The following is a 19,194-nucleotide window of genomic DNA, read 5'->3' as shown; positions in this document are numbered from 1 at the left end:
CTAGATCCAATGTGATGCTGCTCGCAGTTTTATTTGTACTGTTTCAGTAACACAGGGAAACTGGTATACACATAAAAATGTACTTCAACAAATAATTAAAGAAGAAATTCTGTAATTGGATAAGAAGAGGGAAGGGGCAGGTGAACAACAGTACAGTCCCTTGTCCAATCACTGAATGTCTTGTATTCTGTGAACAGAATACAAGATGTTTTATCGGTGGGTGAGGGTTGGGAGCATTCAATCACACTCCTGCAGTGTATGTGATAGCAAGTCACAGCAGCAGAGCCTAGAAGATCAAAGCTGACAGAATCTGTGATGAAGTATGTGCTTTTAAGCATCCCCAGTAGACTTTTAGATGTAGTACTGTATATACAGCCCTAAAGATTACTAAGCTAAGCTGGACCAAACTAAAGTTAAAAAAAAAAGAGTTTGGCTTTATTGACCGTGATGTGAAATGTGTGTCCTACTTAACCATTCCTTGTAGGAAGCATTTTATTGTATATATTTTGCTCCCAAATATAATGAAAGATATGTATATTTCATCTCTCAGCTTAGTGTACTATGATGTGTATTTATGATAAAAGTATAAAATATATTTCTTACTATTAGTACATTAAACTCATTCTGTTTCTCTAGGGAAAGCAATGAGAAAAGGCACTCCAGTCATCCTTCACCAGCACCTGTTACTCAAATGAATTCTTTGGGACATAATCGCAGTTTATCAGAGCAAAGCAGAGGCCATCTAAATAATGAGATACGAGAAAAAGAAAAGACCAAGGAACGTGAAAGGGATCACTCAGATTCATGGAAAGAAGCAAACGTGGAGGAGCACAAAGCAAAAGAAAACCATATTTCTGAAAAGGAAAGCATTGTACATGACAATAGAGCTGCAGAGGAAGCCAAGCAGGTCTCGAGGGTACCCTCCCCTTATGTTAGACCACCAGTGATGGAAAGCACTAGACCTAATAGCACTTCAAATAGAGATGAGAGAAAAACTGAGACATATGACAGTCAAAAGAAAAGTAATGATGTCAAAGTAAAAGAGGAAAGAAAGGAAGATCATGACGTTTTAGTTTCTGAGGCACCAATTGTGCATAGGTCCTCTGAACAACCCCCTCCAATATCTACATCAAATGTTCATCCAAGCCATTTAGGACCTAACGTTCATCCAAGCCATTTAGGATCTATGCCAATGGCTGTGGGTGTAACAGGGATGCATCCAATGAACAGCATTGGTGGCTTAGACAGAACTCGCATGATGGCCCCTTTCATGGGTATAAGCCCAATCCCAGGTGGTGAACGTTTCCCATATCCATCATTTCATTGGGATCCTATGAGAGATCCATTAAGAGACCCTTACAGAGGATTAGATATTCATAGGCGTGATCCCCTTGGAAGAGATTTTTTGCTGCGAAACGATCCACTTCATCGACTTGGCACTCCAAGAATATATGAAACGGACAGATCATTTAGAGACAGGGAACCCCATGATTACAACCATCATCACCATCATCTTACTGTTGACCCACGTAGGGAACATGTAGAAAGAGCAAGCCAGATGGAAGAGAGGGAACGGTTACACATGCTTCGAGAGGACTATGAACATGCCCGTTTACATTCGGTTCATCCAGCTGCTTTGGATGGTCACCTGCCTCACCCAAGTTTAATTACTCCAGGACTTCCAAGCATGCACTATCCCAGGGTCAGTCCCACATCTGGACATCAAAATGGACTTCTTAATAAGACTCCACCAACAGCAGCACTAAGTGCCCCCCCTCCCCTAATTTCTACTTTGGGAGGCCGACCGGGATCTCCCAGGAGGACTACTCCATTGACTGCAGAGATAAGAGACAGACCTCCTTCTCACACGTTGAAAGATATTGAAGCACGGTGAATTTAATAAATGGAGCTTGAGGACAATAAACCTGATTTAAATAAGAGCAAGACTTGACATACAATCTTTGTACAAATGTAAAGCCTCTAAGAGCAATGATTTTCACTTTTTGTATATTATACATTGCAGATTTCCAGATCTTTTAGCCAATTCAAATGTTTGTCTTCAATTTATTTTACTAATGTAAAGCATTTGATTGGAACTGAAGGAAATAATTCATTAGATCTATTTGGACTGTATCAGACTTGTGATATTGAAAGAAAATGTAAATATGTATTTACAATGATTTGCTTCATTGGTTATTGGTTCAAATATGCAAAAGGATAGGATGAAAGCTTTACTGTGTACAAATGTAAATAGACATAATACAATAATACTTCTTAAACTGTGCAGTTTACAACCTTGCTATTTATAACACAGTCTGCTCTTACTGTGTATGTTATTAGAGACAACTAAACCCCCTCAACTATGCAATTACTATTGAGGCTTTTAACATAAAGCCATTGTAACACAAATGGATCTATTTCCCACACTCACATCATTAAAGTCATATTGTCTCTAAGAAAGTCATGTTGAAATACCTATTGCATTTTTCTCGGCATCAATCTGTATTTAGGATTTTTTCAACATTCTAAACAAGGATGTTACAGATATGCCCTATAATTGTTATGCAGCCATTTCAATATAATGAAGTTGATCTTTCTATTTGTAATGGAATGATGCTTATTTAATAATGTAGTAAAAAGAACAGGTAGGTTATCTTACTCATAGCAAACATTTCTGAGGCAGAAGTAGAAATATTGGGTTCTCAAAGCTGCACTTTCAATTCCAGTTCCACCAATGGATCCCTGAATGTGAAGTGGGTTTCTCAGTGGTTTTAGCAAGGAAGTGAAAAGCTGCCTTGGCAAAAAGCCAGCCAAAGACACCAAATAACAGCATTTGCCATGTTTGATGGAACAGTAGTATATATGCATTATGGAGCTCAAAATACATACATGGGTATAAACCTCTTTAAATGTTTTTCTTGTGGTAGCTAACATAATACTTCCAAACATAAAAGTGCAGGGCTCGTTTCACCTATGCACAACTATACAAACATACTAACATGATTTAAATATGCATTTATCTACAACAACAATCTTTTTCAGCACACTGTCTATTACAATGTCTGTAACTGGATTGTAACTGGAAGAAGAAAACAAAATTTCCTATGGTCAATGAACAAATCAGAAGACACGTTTTCGGCATTAGCCTTGCTAACAGCTAGAATGAAAAGACTGACGGTTTACTCTCACAAATGCTCTTTGCACTACATTATTAAATACATCAGGATTTGCCAGAGCAACCAACTCAAGGGAAACAAAATATCATTGTTATTGAGAATATATAAATTTGGCAGCTGATGTTTTAATATGATGCACATTCTACCATTTTAGTTAAATTGTTGACCCAAATGACAAGTACGAAATTTAAAGCATCCCCACCCCCCGGTGTTTGTTTTGGGCATTTCGTTCATAATCTCATAATAACACCTGTTTTCATCTAAACAGTCGGAGAGGATATGACTTTAACAGAAATAAATACCATACACATTTGGTTTACTGGGTTGTAAATTATATGTATGAAATAAACATAGTCCATTGGTCTTCTAGTGTATTAAAGTGATATCTTAAGTTGTTATCCTGTTTTGGCAAAAAAATCAGAACACTGAATAAAACTCCTGACAGTTGTTTCTAATAAGCAGAGATCTATTTTAGTAGTCATCTGAAGGTTTAGTTGTGAGCTTCAGATTTTGTGAACTCCAGATGTTGTGCAGTGTTTTTTTAAAGAACAAACCCTCCCAAAAGATTATGTACACTGGAACAGTAGTGGTAGCTTTCAGTATTGTAAAGAAATTGTTATATACAAACCTTTTGCTGTTTATCCTGTATGTAAGAAATTTCCTTTTTAGATCATATGTAAAGAGGAAAAAAGAGAACTGAAAAGGAAAAAAAAAATCAAAACATAAAAATGAAGCAACTCGATCTTCAGCATGTTCCTCATCAGCGAAGACTTGTGTTATGTAAATTGTGCCATGTTATTAAAAAAATGTGAACTAAGGAGCTTTCCAGGTGCTTATTTGTGTGAAGTGGCCATCATTTATTAGGGAGGAGCTATCTAGAATTTTTCCAAACCCAATCATTTCAACTTCCAACATTTCAGGTTTATTCCTTAATGCAAAAGGCAGCATGCCAAGTGCAGTACCATAGCAACCTGACCTGGATGGAGAAATGTGAAATCTGCTTGTTTGCTCTGGGTTGTTATGATTTACGCATCTTCATTGTTCTTTGTATTGCTTTATTGAATAGACCTGTATTGCAGATTTTTTATTTTTTTTTTGCAAAGTGAAACTTTACCACATTCACAAAGCTCTGGGAGAAATGACCTTGCAAAGTGAACAGCCTATTTATCTCTAGTAATATCAACCCCAAAGCAATGGGAAAAACAAACTTTTTGAGTTGGACCAGAAACAAGAGTCAAGGGGAAAACCTCCAATGGAGATACCTGTTCTGTTGACAACCGTCTAAGAGGGGCTATCCTCTGACTTCGGAGAGTTCTTTTTTTTCCTGTTGTGTCTCTGGAACAAGACGTTAAGGGAATTCTCCCCAATGGGACACAGGCATCAAAAAAAGAAAGCCAACTACTCCTGCTTCAAAATCTCCAAAAAGGTTTGCCTTTACATACACAATAATTTGTATTATCTGGTTTGTTACAAAATACTTACACAAGTTAAATGCTTTTGGGGAATACTAAAGCTCACAGAATACTAAAGCCCCGTACACACGCATCGAAAATTGGCAGGGAATTTTCGTCCAACGTCCGATCTGCCGATTTTCGGCTTGTTAGTATGATGCTTCCGACAACCGACTCCGACTTTTCGGCCGAAAAAAATCTGGTGTGCAGACTATAAAATTTTTGTTGGCCGTCAAGACACGGCCGATTTTCATGCAGTCAGTACTGATTTCGACAGGGAAAAATCTTATGAGCAAGACTGGGCATGCTCAGATAAGAAAGAACACAAAGAAAGCAAACCAACACATGACATCACTTCTGAAGCAGATTTTTGTTGGGCGAAAAAATTCGTGTGCAGTCTAGGCACATTCCAACCAACAAAACACAACTCTGGACAAAAGACGGACGATCGGTCGGCCGATAATCGTTGCGTGTGTACGGGGCTTTAGAGGTCATGTCAAAAACAAACTAAACCGTAGGCCCAACTGAATCAAATTGATCTTCAAGCCGTATTATGTTTACTGGGGGCTGCACCTACTTAAAAGACATTAGTAACTAACACCATAGTAACAACTACAATTTACAATACCTTATCCCAGAGAAGGAGGTCATGGAACAAATCCTAAATTATTTAGCATTTATCAAGAAGACAACAGCTGAGGCATTGTTCAATTTAAAGCCAGAAACCAGCAGAGGCTCATATAAAAAGTAAGAGGGCCACATTCAGTCCTAAAATTATCACCAGTTTTACATGTCTCATCTATGGTGATAATTGCATTCTGTCTGCCTACAGCCCTGACACATTTTCCTGATGGATAGATACTTCACCAACTTAACTAAACAGAATGCATTAGGTGTGCTATTTACAAAGCAGGTTGATTTGATGCATACCTTTACAAAGCTTGGAGATGGAGTTGTCTTTAAAGTGTATCTGTCACAAGCTTGGGCAAAATGAGCAAATAAGGAGAGGTTTCTTTTCATGAAAATTATATGTCAAAACAATCACCAGATCCAGAGATATAGGGAACTGAAGTTATATTCAAATCTTGTATTTTTGTGATCTTCGTCATACCACCACACCATCCTTCCTACTGGTCCTTTTCATTGATGTACAGCATACCAGACCAAAGGGGAGGACGGACCAATGGACAAAAAAAAAAACAAAGAATAGCTTAAAATAGAAATGATGTTCATGTTTACAACTACCATGGGTTTGGGGTGCAGAATTAAGGTGTGCAGTTCTAGCAATTTTTTGTGTAGATTCTCTTTTTTTAAAACCATAATTCATTGGGTTGCCTTTAAGCATAGGCAAGTGGACTTAAAAGATTCAGTTAAGAGGATTTTAGGTAAGTTAGCTTGCTCACTAAAATGGAGGACGAGGGCATAGAGCACCTATAAAATCAGTATGTTGTAAGCTACTATAAGAAATTTATAAGGGAAGCTGACAAACTGCATAGGGAGAGATTTGGGTTAATTAGGAAACTACTTTAATTCTAATTTCTAGCTCTTTATCTTTATTGCTGTTTTTTGCTTATTTTGTAGACTCTATTGTCTTGAATTATGTTTTGTGGTTGATTTATTGTATTGCTGCAAAGCTTCTATTTTTTTTTTTTTAATATTTTTGTGGGGTGGTACTTTGGGGTTTTTATTTATTTATTTGGGGGATATATTGTTTATTATATCCCCCAAATATTATTATCTATTTTATCTTATACTTTTACTGTAGCATTTGAAAGTAAAATAATAAGTACAAAAACTGTGTGAACCTAAACCACCACACATTAAATCACTCACATTCACCACTCCCAATATTTCCATAGATAAAATGAAAGTTAGAATTACACCAGTTAGGCCTAATATTGCTAATTCATTTTTCACTACTGTATCCTCTCCAGTGTCTGCTGTGTCATCTGGAGGTTCCCTGATTCTTGTACTAATCCATGGGGTAAAACCTCTGCCCATATTTTTTATCTGTAGAAAATTTTGGCCAATCGGCCTTGTTAAAAATGTACTGCTGCTGCCAGATTTTATGCTTGTGTCACCTGCAGTCTCTTAATTCTTGATCAGAGTTGAAAGAAATTGGTCAGTAGAAGCACATTTTTGCATCAGCAAGAGCAGAGATGTTCTCAAGGAACTACTGGCCATTTTTTAATCTGCCTGTCAAAGCAAACCTATCACTGTTTGATACAACACATATGTAGGCTGCACATGCATATGTAAACGGTGTTTGCTCCACACATGCGAGGTAGTAAAGGTGTAAAGTTTTATAAAGTGTCACCCATGGAGATTTTTAGGTACCATGGTTTGACACCCTTCCACCATCTATTTATTCGGCATAACATCATCTTTTAAATTGTTTTGTATGCATTACAAATAATTAAAGTGTATTTTGTTTTTTCCTGCTGCATAAATACTGTTTGATATAAAAAAAATTGCAGCACCAATTCTATTTGTGGGTTTCAAATAATCTTCTAGCAAAAAAAAATATAGATTTTTACATATGTGAGAAGTGTCAGAATTTGCTCAGGAGGCGCTATCACCAAGTTGTTTACATGACTTGGCGGACTGAAGGTTGCCAATCAAAACCAATGCAATTTATGTGATTATACTAGGTTTCTAGCAGGTTAATCTGCAATTTCAGAAACCCACAAGCTGTGGTAGTATTGATCCCTCCAAGTTATTACTTGCAAATGACCACTATTCTTGCTTTGAACCTCTGTGCTCCTGAGTTTACTTTTCCCTAGATATACTCTGTGCTTGAAGTTTGTTCTTTTCTTTGAATGGGTTTACTCTGGGTGATTTACTTCTCCGAAAAAAAACATACTAGTAGGTTAGGTGACCAACCCAGATTGGCATTAATGTAATTGAACAAATAGAACTTGACAATTTCACATTGTCAGGTTTTGAAAATGCATGCAAAATACAAGATAAATGGTTATAAAAGCTGCACTACCCTATTATATATGCCATAAATCAATGCACACTATGGGATTAGAAATAAAGTGCTACCAGTGCATATAAAGTGCTTGAAAAATAACTTGAAAAGTCCATCATGAAAAATTAACAATAAAGTGCTTGAAAGTCCTACCTCAAAAGTATGGTCCTAGTGAAACTAATTAAATCCTCATAAAAAAAAAAAGCCTTTCAAAAAGTGCATAGTGCATTTATAAGTGTTCCACTGCAATTCATCACCTGTTCCCCCACCAGGGTGTGCACTCACGGTCTACAAGGCTTCTATTTGCTCCTGTATTGCCACCTGGAAGTAATGGATCCACATCTCCAATGTAACTCACGAGAATAAAAGGACCATGGAGAATATCCTTGTGTAACTCATTTTTATTATTGAAAGCCAATAAAGTAAAAAATATATATCTACTCACAAAGCGAGTGCCATATGCTGCCACCTGGAATGATCTGCCAGTTGCTGAGAAGGGCTGCCGGTGCTCCGCAATGCCCTTGAGCCAGCGTGTATTCCACTAGGCGGAAGTAATGTAGTACATGGCAAAGTCCCCGCCTCTACGCGTTGCATCATCCTGAGGTGTGACCACCTACACCATCTCCGCCGTATATATACCCTGTTGTCATATTCCATTGAATCACGCTTAATAGAGTATCCAGGACAAAAAGTAAGATTAAATCTCTGTAATGGAGTCCCAGATAGCATCAAAAACCTAAGAGTGGTTCAGAACTTTCACCGCTTTATGAAACAAAATAGCTGAATATACAGTAAAACTGACAATGGATGGTATTTTTAGCATTCACCACTAACTATTTTATAATTGGCATGCAGAAATTTAACATATATCAAAACTAAGCAAATGTACAACAAGCAAACATCATATAAAATAAGAATTAACTCGCTGCCATAATAAATATATGGCAGCTCCATATATTATAATAAATATATGGCAGCGCAAACATCTATTGTGTTTCCACAACGACTACTATAAATGCAAACAATAAATGGTGCTGTGCTACCCCTGTGACTGAATAACAATGCACCATGTACTGTTACCTCCACGTATGCACATATGACAATAGTATTGTGAATAAGTAAGGTATTACCATGAATCCAAAATCCTAAAAATTGGGGGAAAAAATAAATAAAATAATTGACAAAATGCCACAATATAGTAAAGTTGTGCTGAGATAAAGTTCTCAATCAGTTGCGTGTGCAGTCTATGAGTTTATCTCTCATTGACAATTTTTAATCACTTGGCATTCGGAAGGTCTAACCAGGGCATTTTTTGCTATCTGGTACTGTGCTACTTTAGCTGGTAATTGCGCAGTCATGCAATGCTGTACCCAAACAAAATTGATGTCCTTTTTTTCACACAAATAGAGCTTTCTTTTGGTGGTATTGAATCACTACTGGGTTTTTTATTTTTTGCAATATAAATATAAAAATTAAAATTAAAAAAAAAAATATATATATACTACTTTTACTTTCTGTTATAAAAAAAATATCCAACAAACTAAAATAATTGCCATAAATGTAGGCCATAATGTATTCTGCTACATGTATTTTGTAAAACAAACAAACCAATAAGTGCATAATAATTGGTTTGTGTGAAAGTTATAGCGTCTACAAACTATGGTATATATACTGGAATTTACACAGCTTCTACTTTTTGACTGCCTATCACATTTCTTGAGGTGCTAAAATGCCAGAGTGGTAGAAACACCCCCAAATTACCCATTTTTTTTAGAAAGTAGACACCCCAAGTAATTAAGGTATTTTGAGCCCACTGAAGGTTTTATTTTTTTGTCACAAGTTTTTAAAAAAGTTTTTTTACTTTATTAAGATATTTCTCACACATGCCATGGGTATATGTGGAATTACATCTCAAAACACATTCTGTTACTTCTCCTGAGCATGGGGGTACAACATGTGTGAAACTTTTTGAGAGCCTAGCTGCGTACGGGGCCCAAAAAACAATGCCCACCTTCAGTCTTTCAAAGACCATAATTTCCTCATTGCACTTCCCCACTACCTATCACAGTTTCAGAGGCTCTGAAATGCCAACATAGCACAACCCCCCCCCCCCAAATGACCCATTTTCTGAAAGTAGACACCCCAAGATATTTGCTGAGGGGAATGTTGAGTTCATGGAAGGTTTTTTTTTTTGACACACGTTTTTGGAAAATGGCAAAAATAAAGATTTTTCTTTTCTTGCACAAAGTTGTCACTTAAATGGTATTTTGCTCACACATGCCATGGGTACATGTTTTATTACACCCCAAAATACATTCTGTTGCTCCTCCTAAAATGCCAAGACAGCACCCCCCCCCCCCCCCCAAATTACCTATTTTTGGAAAGTAGACACCCCAAGCTATATTGAGTCCATGGAAGATTTTATTTTTTGCCACAAGTTTTTGGAAATGATAACATTTACTTTTATACAAAGTTGTCACTTAAATTATACCGGTATATTGCCCACACATGCCATAAGTATATGTGAAATTACACCCCAAAACACAATATGCTTCCAAGTATGGGGATACCACATGTGACTTTTGGCAGCCTAGCCACGTACAGGCCCCCAAAATCCAATGACCAATACATTTTTGTTTTCTTTCTTCATTTTCCAAAAACTTGTGGCAACAAATGAGATCTTCAAAATGCTCACCTGCCTCTTAGCAAATACCCTGGAGTGTCTACTTTCCAAAAAGGGTTCATTTAAGGTTTTTTTTTGTGCTATCCTGGCATTTTAGGGTCTCAGAAACTGCGATGGGTAGTCAGAAAGTGTAATGAGGAAATAATTCCCTTTAAAAGCCTGGATTTTGGGGTCCTGAACGTGGATAGACCGCCAAAAAGTCTCTCGTGTGTGGTATTCCCATATTCAGGAGAAGTATCAGAATGTGTTTTGGGGTGTAATTCCCCATATACACATGCATGTGTGAGAAATATCTTATTAAAGTGCTAACTTTGAGTTAAAAAAAACAAAATATTGTAATTTTCCAAAAACTTGTGTCAAAAAATAAAACCTTTCATGCCCTCAACATGTCTCTCAGCAAATACCTTGCGTGTCTACTTTCAAAAAGGGGTCATTTGGGGGGTGTTTGAGCTGTCCTGGCTTTTTATGCTCAACATTAGAAGCCTATGCCACATATTACCCACTCTTCTAACCACTTGAAAGCCAAGCCTTTTCTGAAACTTTATTTACAGGGAAAAATATCAGTTTATATGTGCTAGAAAATTAATTTAAACACCCTAACAATATATATTTTTTTTAAAGCAGAGGCCCTAGAGAACAAATGGTGGATATTGCAATTTTTAACTTTACAGGTTACCACTTTAGATTTAAACAGGAGGTCTAGTGGTAGAATTACTACCCTTGATCTGATGTTCGTGGTGATTCCTCACATGCATGCTGCAATCACTGTTTACATACAGACCATAGACCGAAGATTTGGGTTCACCTTTGTGCACTAGCACAGGGGGATGGGTTTCTTTATTATTATTTGTAAAATATTTATTTTGCTTATTTTATTTTTACACTGTCACTTTTATTGTTAACATAGGGAATGTAAATATCCTTTGTAATATCAATAGGGCAGTGATAGGTACTCTTTTCTGAGAAATCTGTGGTCTATTCAATCTCTCATCTGCCCCATAGCATCCGATCATACCAAGATCAGTGTACTCAGATGCTTTCCCAATAACGCTGTTTATCCATCAAAACCGAAGTGATGAAATGCTCATAACATCTAGGTTCTTAGACCATAGAGATGATTGGAGCCATTCTGGTGTCCCAGCTGTATGGTTTCTGGTTTCATTCTCGGGTTCCCCGGGGGGGCGAGGGAGCTCGAGAAAACTGTGGAAGGAGGAGGGAGTCTCCTCTCGAAGTTTGTAAAAGCAATCCAGCGGTTTATTAGCTGCTAAGATTGCTTTTACGTGAAAGTCAACTGCCGGCTGAAAAAACAATACCAGAATGATGCCTGCAGCTGCCGGCATCATCCTGGTATAACCACTCAAAATCCAGCGACGTATTGGTACATCTCTGGTCCCTGTTGGGCATAAATGTAATGTTCTTTTTTTTCACACAGCCTGTGAGCTGAATGAAAAATGATTCCTCCATTCGATCATTGTGGATGAAGAAATCTCTGCCAAAAAATTGAAAAAATATACATGCTGAAGCATAGGGGCAATCAGCCCACTGTCCACACCAAGCCCCCATGCTTGGGCATATACGTTCTTTTTTTTAACTGCTGGTGGGAATTTTCCTCCTGTAGCGCTGCAATTGCTGAGGTATGTATTCTGAAAGCACACCCTGCTGCTGTCAGAATAAACAGAACAGTGTTGCAGCTGAGTGGCATTCCTGCAAAGCAAACAACGGTTAACAATAAAACACAGTAACAAAAGAACTTTAACCCAAAAAAAAACAACCTTTTTTATTGAAATCTGTACAAAAAAAGGAAAATATATATGCCAAAGCATAGGAGCAGTCCTCCCACTGACCACCCCAGGTCCCCATGTTTGGGCATATATGGTCTTTTTTTTAACTGTGGATGAGAAATCTCCTCCTGCAGAGCTGCAATCACTGACGCACTGTATGTATTCTGAAAGCACGCCCTACTGCTGTCAGAATAAACAGATCAGTGCTGAAGCCAAATGGCATTCCTGAAAAGCAAACAATGAACCAAACATTAACTCAATAAAACAACAACTATTTTTGACTTTTTCATTTTTTTATTCATTTTTCTGTACTTTTTTAATTTTCATGGGGTTTTTTTACTTTTTTTTTTGTAACTTATTTGTAACCTATGAAAACTGTAAACTTTTCAGGCTCTGAATTTAGGGTCTCTCAATATCCTGACTATCTAACGTCCTTCGAGACACGTGAATGTGTACCCTAGACTGTGCCATGCTGTACACTATACAAGTGTGTGGTAGCGATGGAAGCAGTCCTCGAAGCAGATACCAGGTTGGCCAGGACAGAAAAAAGCAGGTGTCACACCTAATTCTGTACCTTCTACAGACACATCTTTTTTTGGGTGGTGACTTTTGGGTCTTGGTACCAGGGAGGACATCCAGAAAATGCCTCCCATGCAGCCAGCTAACTGCATCTAAATTTGAGATTGGGCCACAGCATCTTCTGGATACTAAAGGGCCTGATGATCACTTCCTGAAATTTTAGGAAGAATCCACTTTGTCCAATGTCTTTGTAAAACACAAAAGCATTGTACAGAGCCAATTCAAATACATATATATATGCACTTTCTTGTACCAGTGTCTAGCTTCACAGGAAACTAAGTAGGGCTTCATCATCTGGTCATTAAAGTCCACCCCTCCCATGTTAAGGTTATAGTCATAGACATTCAACAACACCAGATGCCATGCAAATATGGACTGTCGTATATGTGTGAATGGAAGACAGGACGAAAATATCCCGTTTTCCTGTTAACTTCAATGTGAGCAATTAATTTTTTCTCAAGCATGCTTTCTTCCCCTTTCTAAGTTGTTTACACGTCGTTGGGGGAAGCCCTGGCATTTAGGTCACACAGTGCCACATGAGCCAATTCCAAGATCAAATAAGTGTCTTAAAAGTGGTATGCTTGTGTAAAAGGTGTCCACGTACAAGTGGTACCCCTTATGGAACAAGGGTAACACCAAGTCCCAAACAATCTTGCCACTGCTTCCCATGTAGTCTGGGCATCTAAGGGGGTTTTTCCCACATAAATCCAAAAATCTCATGTATAGCCTATTGCCCTCTCACAGAGCTTATACATTTTGACCCCATATCTGGCACGCTTGCTGGGGAGGGGTGAAGCTGTTTGAATGCAAGGTGGGCAGAAACATGAATGAGGGACTCATCTACGCAGACTTTTTTTGGGGTGTATACGCTCTGAAAATTTCTGGCTAAGGTGATTTATTGGGGCCGAATTTTGTGGAGCCAATCAAATTCAGGATCACCCTGGGGACAACAGAGTCTATTGTCTTTGAAATCCATAAATCGCATTATAGTCTCATATCTATGCCTGGCCATGGCAGGAGAGAGCATAGGCATATGATGATTTAGGGCTGTGAACCAATATGACCGCAACTGATTCTTTTTTCTAATGTAATGGTAAGGGTTAGGTCCCAAAAAAATGTTAAAAATGTTAAACTCTAAAACCATGAAATGTCTCCATTAAAATGGTCTGGCAAGATACGAATGTGGTCTGCCGGCGATGTACTGGTCAGTAGAGTTGAGCGGACACCTGGATGTCCGTGTTCGGCGGGTTCGGCCGAACTTTCAAAAAAAGTCCGGGTCTGTGTCCCGTACTTTTGCCGAACTTTTCCCGGACACCGAACCCCATTGAAGTCAATGGGGACCCGAACTTTCAGGCACTAAAATGGCTCTAAAACACCAAAGGAAAGGGCTAGAGTGCTGCGAATGGCAGCAAAACGTATTTAAGCGCATGGCAAGTGCTCTGCAAACAAATGTGGATAGGGAAATAACTTAAAACAACAAAAAAAAAACAGAAAAATAAAACAATGTTCTTCATCTCTGAAGGACGAGGCCCATATGGAGTAGGAGGGAGGTTGAGGTGGTGGTGGATCTCCTAGGGCACATTAGCATTATCGCTCTGTTTGCCAGTGAGGAGATGGGAAAGATCTCCCTCGGACCTGCTCTGCTCTATTTCACTTTGCCAGCAGGGAGAGTAATGTATCGGGGCCATGTACATGTAGGCAAACACATGCATGTGTATTTAAACTTTGGGGTGCACACCCTAATGCAATAGGCTGCGCACACCTATGGGTGGTGTAGGTGGAAGCGGCGGTGGAGGAGGACCAGGGCCGGATTAAGAGCATCATGGGCTTGGTGCTGAGGATTTTGAAGGGCCTTAAGGGTCGTGCCTTGACATGCACCCAGAGGAGGAAGGGTGCAGCCATGCATGCCTAATTCAACATGGGATGCTGTCTCTGAAGCCCATAAACACATCCATGCATCGGCAACTGTCCCTCCTTGTCCGGCCTTCGTGCTGTGTGGGGAGGTTCTGAGGGAGCTGCCTGGGGAAGCGAGCATAGAAGCCAGACTTCTGTGTTTACAGAAAAGAAGAGCGGTAACAGTGAATATGGCCAAACCCGGGGCCTATATAAAAGGTAGGGGCCTGGATCTGCAGCTCCAATAGCCCCTACGTTAATCTGGCCCTGAGGAGGACGAGGTAGCCAACACTGCTTCTTTTCACAAATTTTAAATGAGGGTACACCCCAAAAGAGTGAGAAAGAGCAAAAATGGAACAATGGGTGGGTAAGGTCGGTATCCATCGCTATTCTGCACAAGGTACGGAAAAGTCCCGTGGGATCCATGCCTGGTTCATTTTAATGAACGTGAGCTTGTCCACATTGTCTCTGGACAGGCGGCTGCGCTTGTCTGTTATAACGCCCCCAGCCGTGCTAAATACCTGTTCAGATAATACACTGGCTGCAGGGCACGCCAGCACCTCCAAGGCGTAAAGGGCAAGCTCAGGCCATGTGCCCAATTTGGAGACCCAGAAGTTGAAGGGGGCAGACCCGTCATTCACTACATGTAGGCGTGTGCACACATACTGCTCCACCATGTTGGTAAAATGCTGCCTCCTGCTAAGACGTTCCATATGAGCTGCTGATGCTGCTGTTTGTTGTGGTGTGCTGACAAAGCTTTTCCACATTTCGGCCATGCTAACCCTGCCTTCTGAGGTGCTGGCGGTGCCCTGGTTGCGTTGGCGACCTCTTCCTCCTCCTCCTCCTCTGCCTTGTGCTTCCACTGTGGCCCCGCTGTCAGGTGGGAATGCCAGCAGCATCGCGTCTACCAGCGTGCGCTTGTACTCGCGCATCTTGCGATCGCGCTCCAGTGAGTGAATTAAGGACGGTACGTTGTCCTTGTAACGGGGATCCAGCAGCGTGGCCACCCAGTAATCAGCACAAGTTAGAAAGTGGGCAACTCGGCGGTCGTTGTGGTGACACTGCAGCATGTAATCGCTCATGTGTGCCAGGCTGCCCAGAGGCAACGAAAGGCTGTCCTCTGTGGGAGATGTATCGTCCGTGTCCTCTGTATCCCCCCAGCCACGCACCAGTGATGGCCATGAGCTGGCCTGGGTGCCACCCTGCTGTGAACATGGTTCCAGCTCCTCCTCCAGCTCCTCCTCCTCCTCATCCTCCTCATCCTCCAGAACTGTGCCCCTGCTGGACAATTGTTTCCCTAGCGTTTGTGTGTGCAGGAACCCACCCTCGGAGCCCCTTGCGAATGACTGCCCTGAAAGCCTTGGAAATGTTACCTCTTCATCCTCCTCCTCCTCCTCCTCCTCATCCTGTGCCACATCCTCTTCCATCATCGCCCAAATTGTTTTTTCAAGGAGGCATAGAAGTGGGATAGTTAAGCTGACAACGGCGTCATCGGCACTGGCCATGTTGGTGGAGTACTCAAAACAGCGCAACAAGGCACACAGGTCTCGCATGGAGGCCCAGTTATTGGTGGTGAAGTGGTGCTGTTCCGCAGAGCAACTCACGCGTGCGTGCTGCAGCTGAAACTCCACTATGGCCTGCTGCTGCTCGCACAGTCTTTGCAGCATGTGCAAGGTGGAGTTCCACCTTGTGGACACGTCACATATGAGGCGGTGAGCGGGAAGGCCGAAGTTACGCTGCAGCGCTGACAGGCGCGCAGCAGCAGGGTGAGAACGCCGAAAGTGCGCACAGACGGCCCGCACTTTCTGCAGCAGCTCTGACATATCGGGGTAGTTTTTAAGGAACCTCTGCACCACCAAATTCAGCACATGCGCCAGGCAAGGGATGTGCGTCAAAGCGGCTAGGCCCAGAGCTGCTATGAGATTTCTCCCGTTATCGCACACCACCAGGCCGGGCTTGAGGCTCGCTGGCAGCAACCACTCATTTGTCTGCTGTTCCATGCTCCTCCACAACTCCTGCGCGGTGTGTGGTTTGTCCCCCAAACAGGCAAGTTGTAAAACTGCCTGCTGTCGTTTACCCCTGGCCGTGCTGAAGTTGGTGGTGAAGGTGTTACGCTGTCCGGATGAGGAGGCGGTAGAGGATGAGGAAGCGGAGTAGGAGGAGTTAGGAACAGGAGGCAAACTGAAGCGCCCTGCAATCCTCGGTGGTGGAAGGACATGCGCCAAATTGCTATCCGCCTCAGGCCCATCCGCCACTGCATTTACCCAGTGTGCCGTTAGGGAGATATAACGCCCCTGACCGTGCTTACTGGTCCACGTATCGGTAGTTAGGTGGACCTTGGCACAGATGGCGTTGCGCAGTGCACACCTGATTTTTTTCCCCCACTTGGTTGTGCAGGGAAGGGATGGCTTGCCTGGAAAAGTAGTGGCGGCTGGGCACGACGTACTGTGGGACAGCCGCCGACATAAGGTTTTTAAAACTGTGCGTCTCCACCAGAAGGAATGACAGCATTTCAAAGGCCAATCATTTTGAAATGCTGGCATTCAGGGCCAGGGATCGCGGGTGGGTAGGGGGGTACTTCCTCTTCCTCTCAAGTGTTTGGGAGATGGAAAGCTGAACGCTTCCACGGGACATTGTGGAGATGGTTGTTGGTGACCCAGGTGGTGGTGTTGCTGACAGATCGTCTGTTTGCGGGGTGGCAGGTGCCGGTATCACTACAGATGTGGCTGGAGCGGCCGAGACTGCAGCAGAAGAGGAAGCAGGATGAGCCAGAGACGTTTCTTGGTTTTGAAGGTGTGTACTCCACTGCAGCTCGTGCTTTGCACTTAGATGCCTGATCATGCAGGTTGTGCTCAGGTTGAGAAGGTTTATGCCTCGCTTCAAGCTCTGATTGCACAGGGTGCAAACCACTCGTGTCCTGTCATCAGCACATTTTCTAAAGAACTTCCACGCTAGAGAACTCCTTTGAGCTGACTTTGGTGCGCTCGTTCCCTTGCTGCGTTGGGCAGTAGCGGGCGTAGTGTCTAGGGCACGGCCGCTCCGCTTCTGCACCCTGCTCCCTCTTCTGCTGTGCTGGTGGCTCTGTGCGACCACCGCCTCTTCCTCCAAACTACTCAGGTCACCTGCATGAAGTTCATTCCATGTGGGGTCGAGGACCTCATCGTCCTCCACATCATCTTCCACCCAGTCTTCACCCCTGCCCTCCTTGTCGGTCTCCACAATGCTGAACGACGCAGCAGTTGGCACCTGCGTTTCGTCATCATCGGAGACGTGCTGCGATGATCCTTGCATGTACTCATCTTGAGAAATAAGTGGTTGGGCATCGCTGCACTCAATCTCTTCCACTTCTGGGGCAGGGCTAGGTGGATGGCCCTGGGAAACCCTGCTGACAGAGTCATCAAAAAGAAGAATAGACTGCTGTATGGCTTGGGGCTCAGACTGCTTGCCTGATTTGCAAGGGGGTGAGGTGAAAGACGGTTGGACATCGGCTGCAGGTGCCAACTGTGACCTTTCTGCAGTAGACTGGGTGGGAGACAATGTGAAGGAACTGGAGGCACTGTCAGCAGCAAACCAATCTACTATCGCCTCCACTTGTTCTGGCCTCATCACTTCTAGGGGCGTATGATGCCCTACCAAATACTGATGCAGGTTCTGTCGCCTACTCACACTTGAGGAAGGTGTTTCACTTGTGCGTGTAGCTGGCACAGATCGACCACGTCCTCTCCTTGCAACAGGAGCTCTAGCAGCAGCACCACCACGACCCAGGCCACGGCCCCTATTTGACGCTCTCCTCATATTTCTGAAATTTAAGATCTTGCCCTAGAAAGGTCTTTATTGAATAGCGGAACAAAAGAACAACAGTATTGCACGGGTGTATCTCACAGTCAAATATGCAAACTATGCCGCAATTTAATGTTTTTTACACCAAAAGGGTGTGTATTGAATAGCGGAATAGGATAAAAAACTGTGTATCTCACACGTACAAACACAGACTAGGCCCGATTAAATTTTTTCCTACCCTAAAGGGAGGATGAGGAAGAGGAGTATGGAACAGGCAGCACCCTCAAATCTTCAGAAGTATGAGATGAACCCCAAAAACTTGGAAAGGTGTCTCACACGTACCGACACAGACTATTCCGCAATTTAATTGAGCCACAAAGGTTTTTATTGAATAGCGGAATAGGAAATATGATCAAAAAAAAGTGTATGTTTTTCACACGTACAGAAGCACACTAGGCCCCATTTACTATTGTTTGTACACCTAAAAGGATGGATGAGGAGGAGGAGGAGGAGGAGTATAGAACAGGCAGCACCCTCAAAGCTTCAGAAGTATGAGATGAACCCCAAAAACTTGGAAAGGTGGATCTCACACGTACCGACACAGACTATTCCGCAATTTAATTGAGCCCCAAAGGTTTTTATTGAATAGCGGAATAGGAAATATGATCAAAAAAAAGTGTATGTTTTTCACACGTACAGAAGCACACTAGGCCCCAATTACTATTGTTTGTACACCTAAAAGGATGGATGAGGAGGAGGAGGAGGAGGAGTATAGAACAGGCAGCACCCTCAAAGCTTCAGAAGTATGAGATGAACCCCAAAAACTTGGAAAGGTGGATCTCACACGTACCGACACAGACTATTCCGCAATTTAATT

General features: G+C 41.8%; 1 protein-coding gene across 2 annotated transcripts in view; it reads left to right on the top strand.

The window, feature by feature from the left end:
• AUTS2 (activator of transcription and developmental regulator AUTS2) overlaps positions 1 to 3,545 on the top strand; it is a 120,510-nt gene extending 116,965 nt beyond the window's left edge. For both annotated transcript variants that reach the window (XM_082246228.1, XM_082246227.1), the window contains one exon: positions 637 to 3,545. In XM_082246228.1, the coding sequence (XP_082102354.1) occupies positions 637 to 1,894 (1,258 nt within the window). In that variant the 3' untranslated portion in view covers positions 1,895 to 3,545. The remainder of the gene's footprint in view (positions 1 to 636) is intronic.
• Positions 3,546 to 19,194: the final 15,649 nt, after the last annotated feature.

Source organism: Pelophylax lessonae, assembly GCF_965119305.1.
Source record: "Pelophylax lessonae genome assembly, chromosome: 2".
Taxonomy (NCBI): Eukaryota; Metazoa; Chordata; class Amphibia; order Anura; family Ranidae; genus Pelophylax; species Pelophylax lessonae.
The sequence above is the reverse complement of the archived record's forward strand: the minus strand, read 5'-3'. Positions and strand labels throughout refer to the sequence as shown.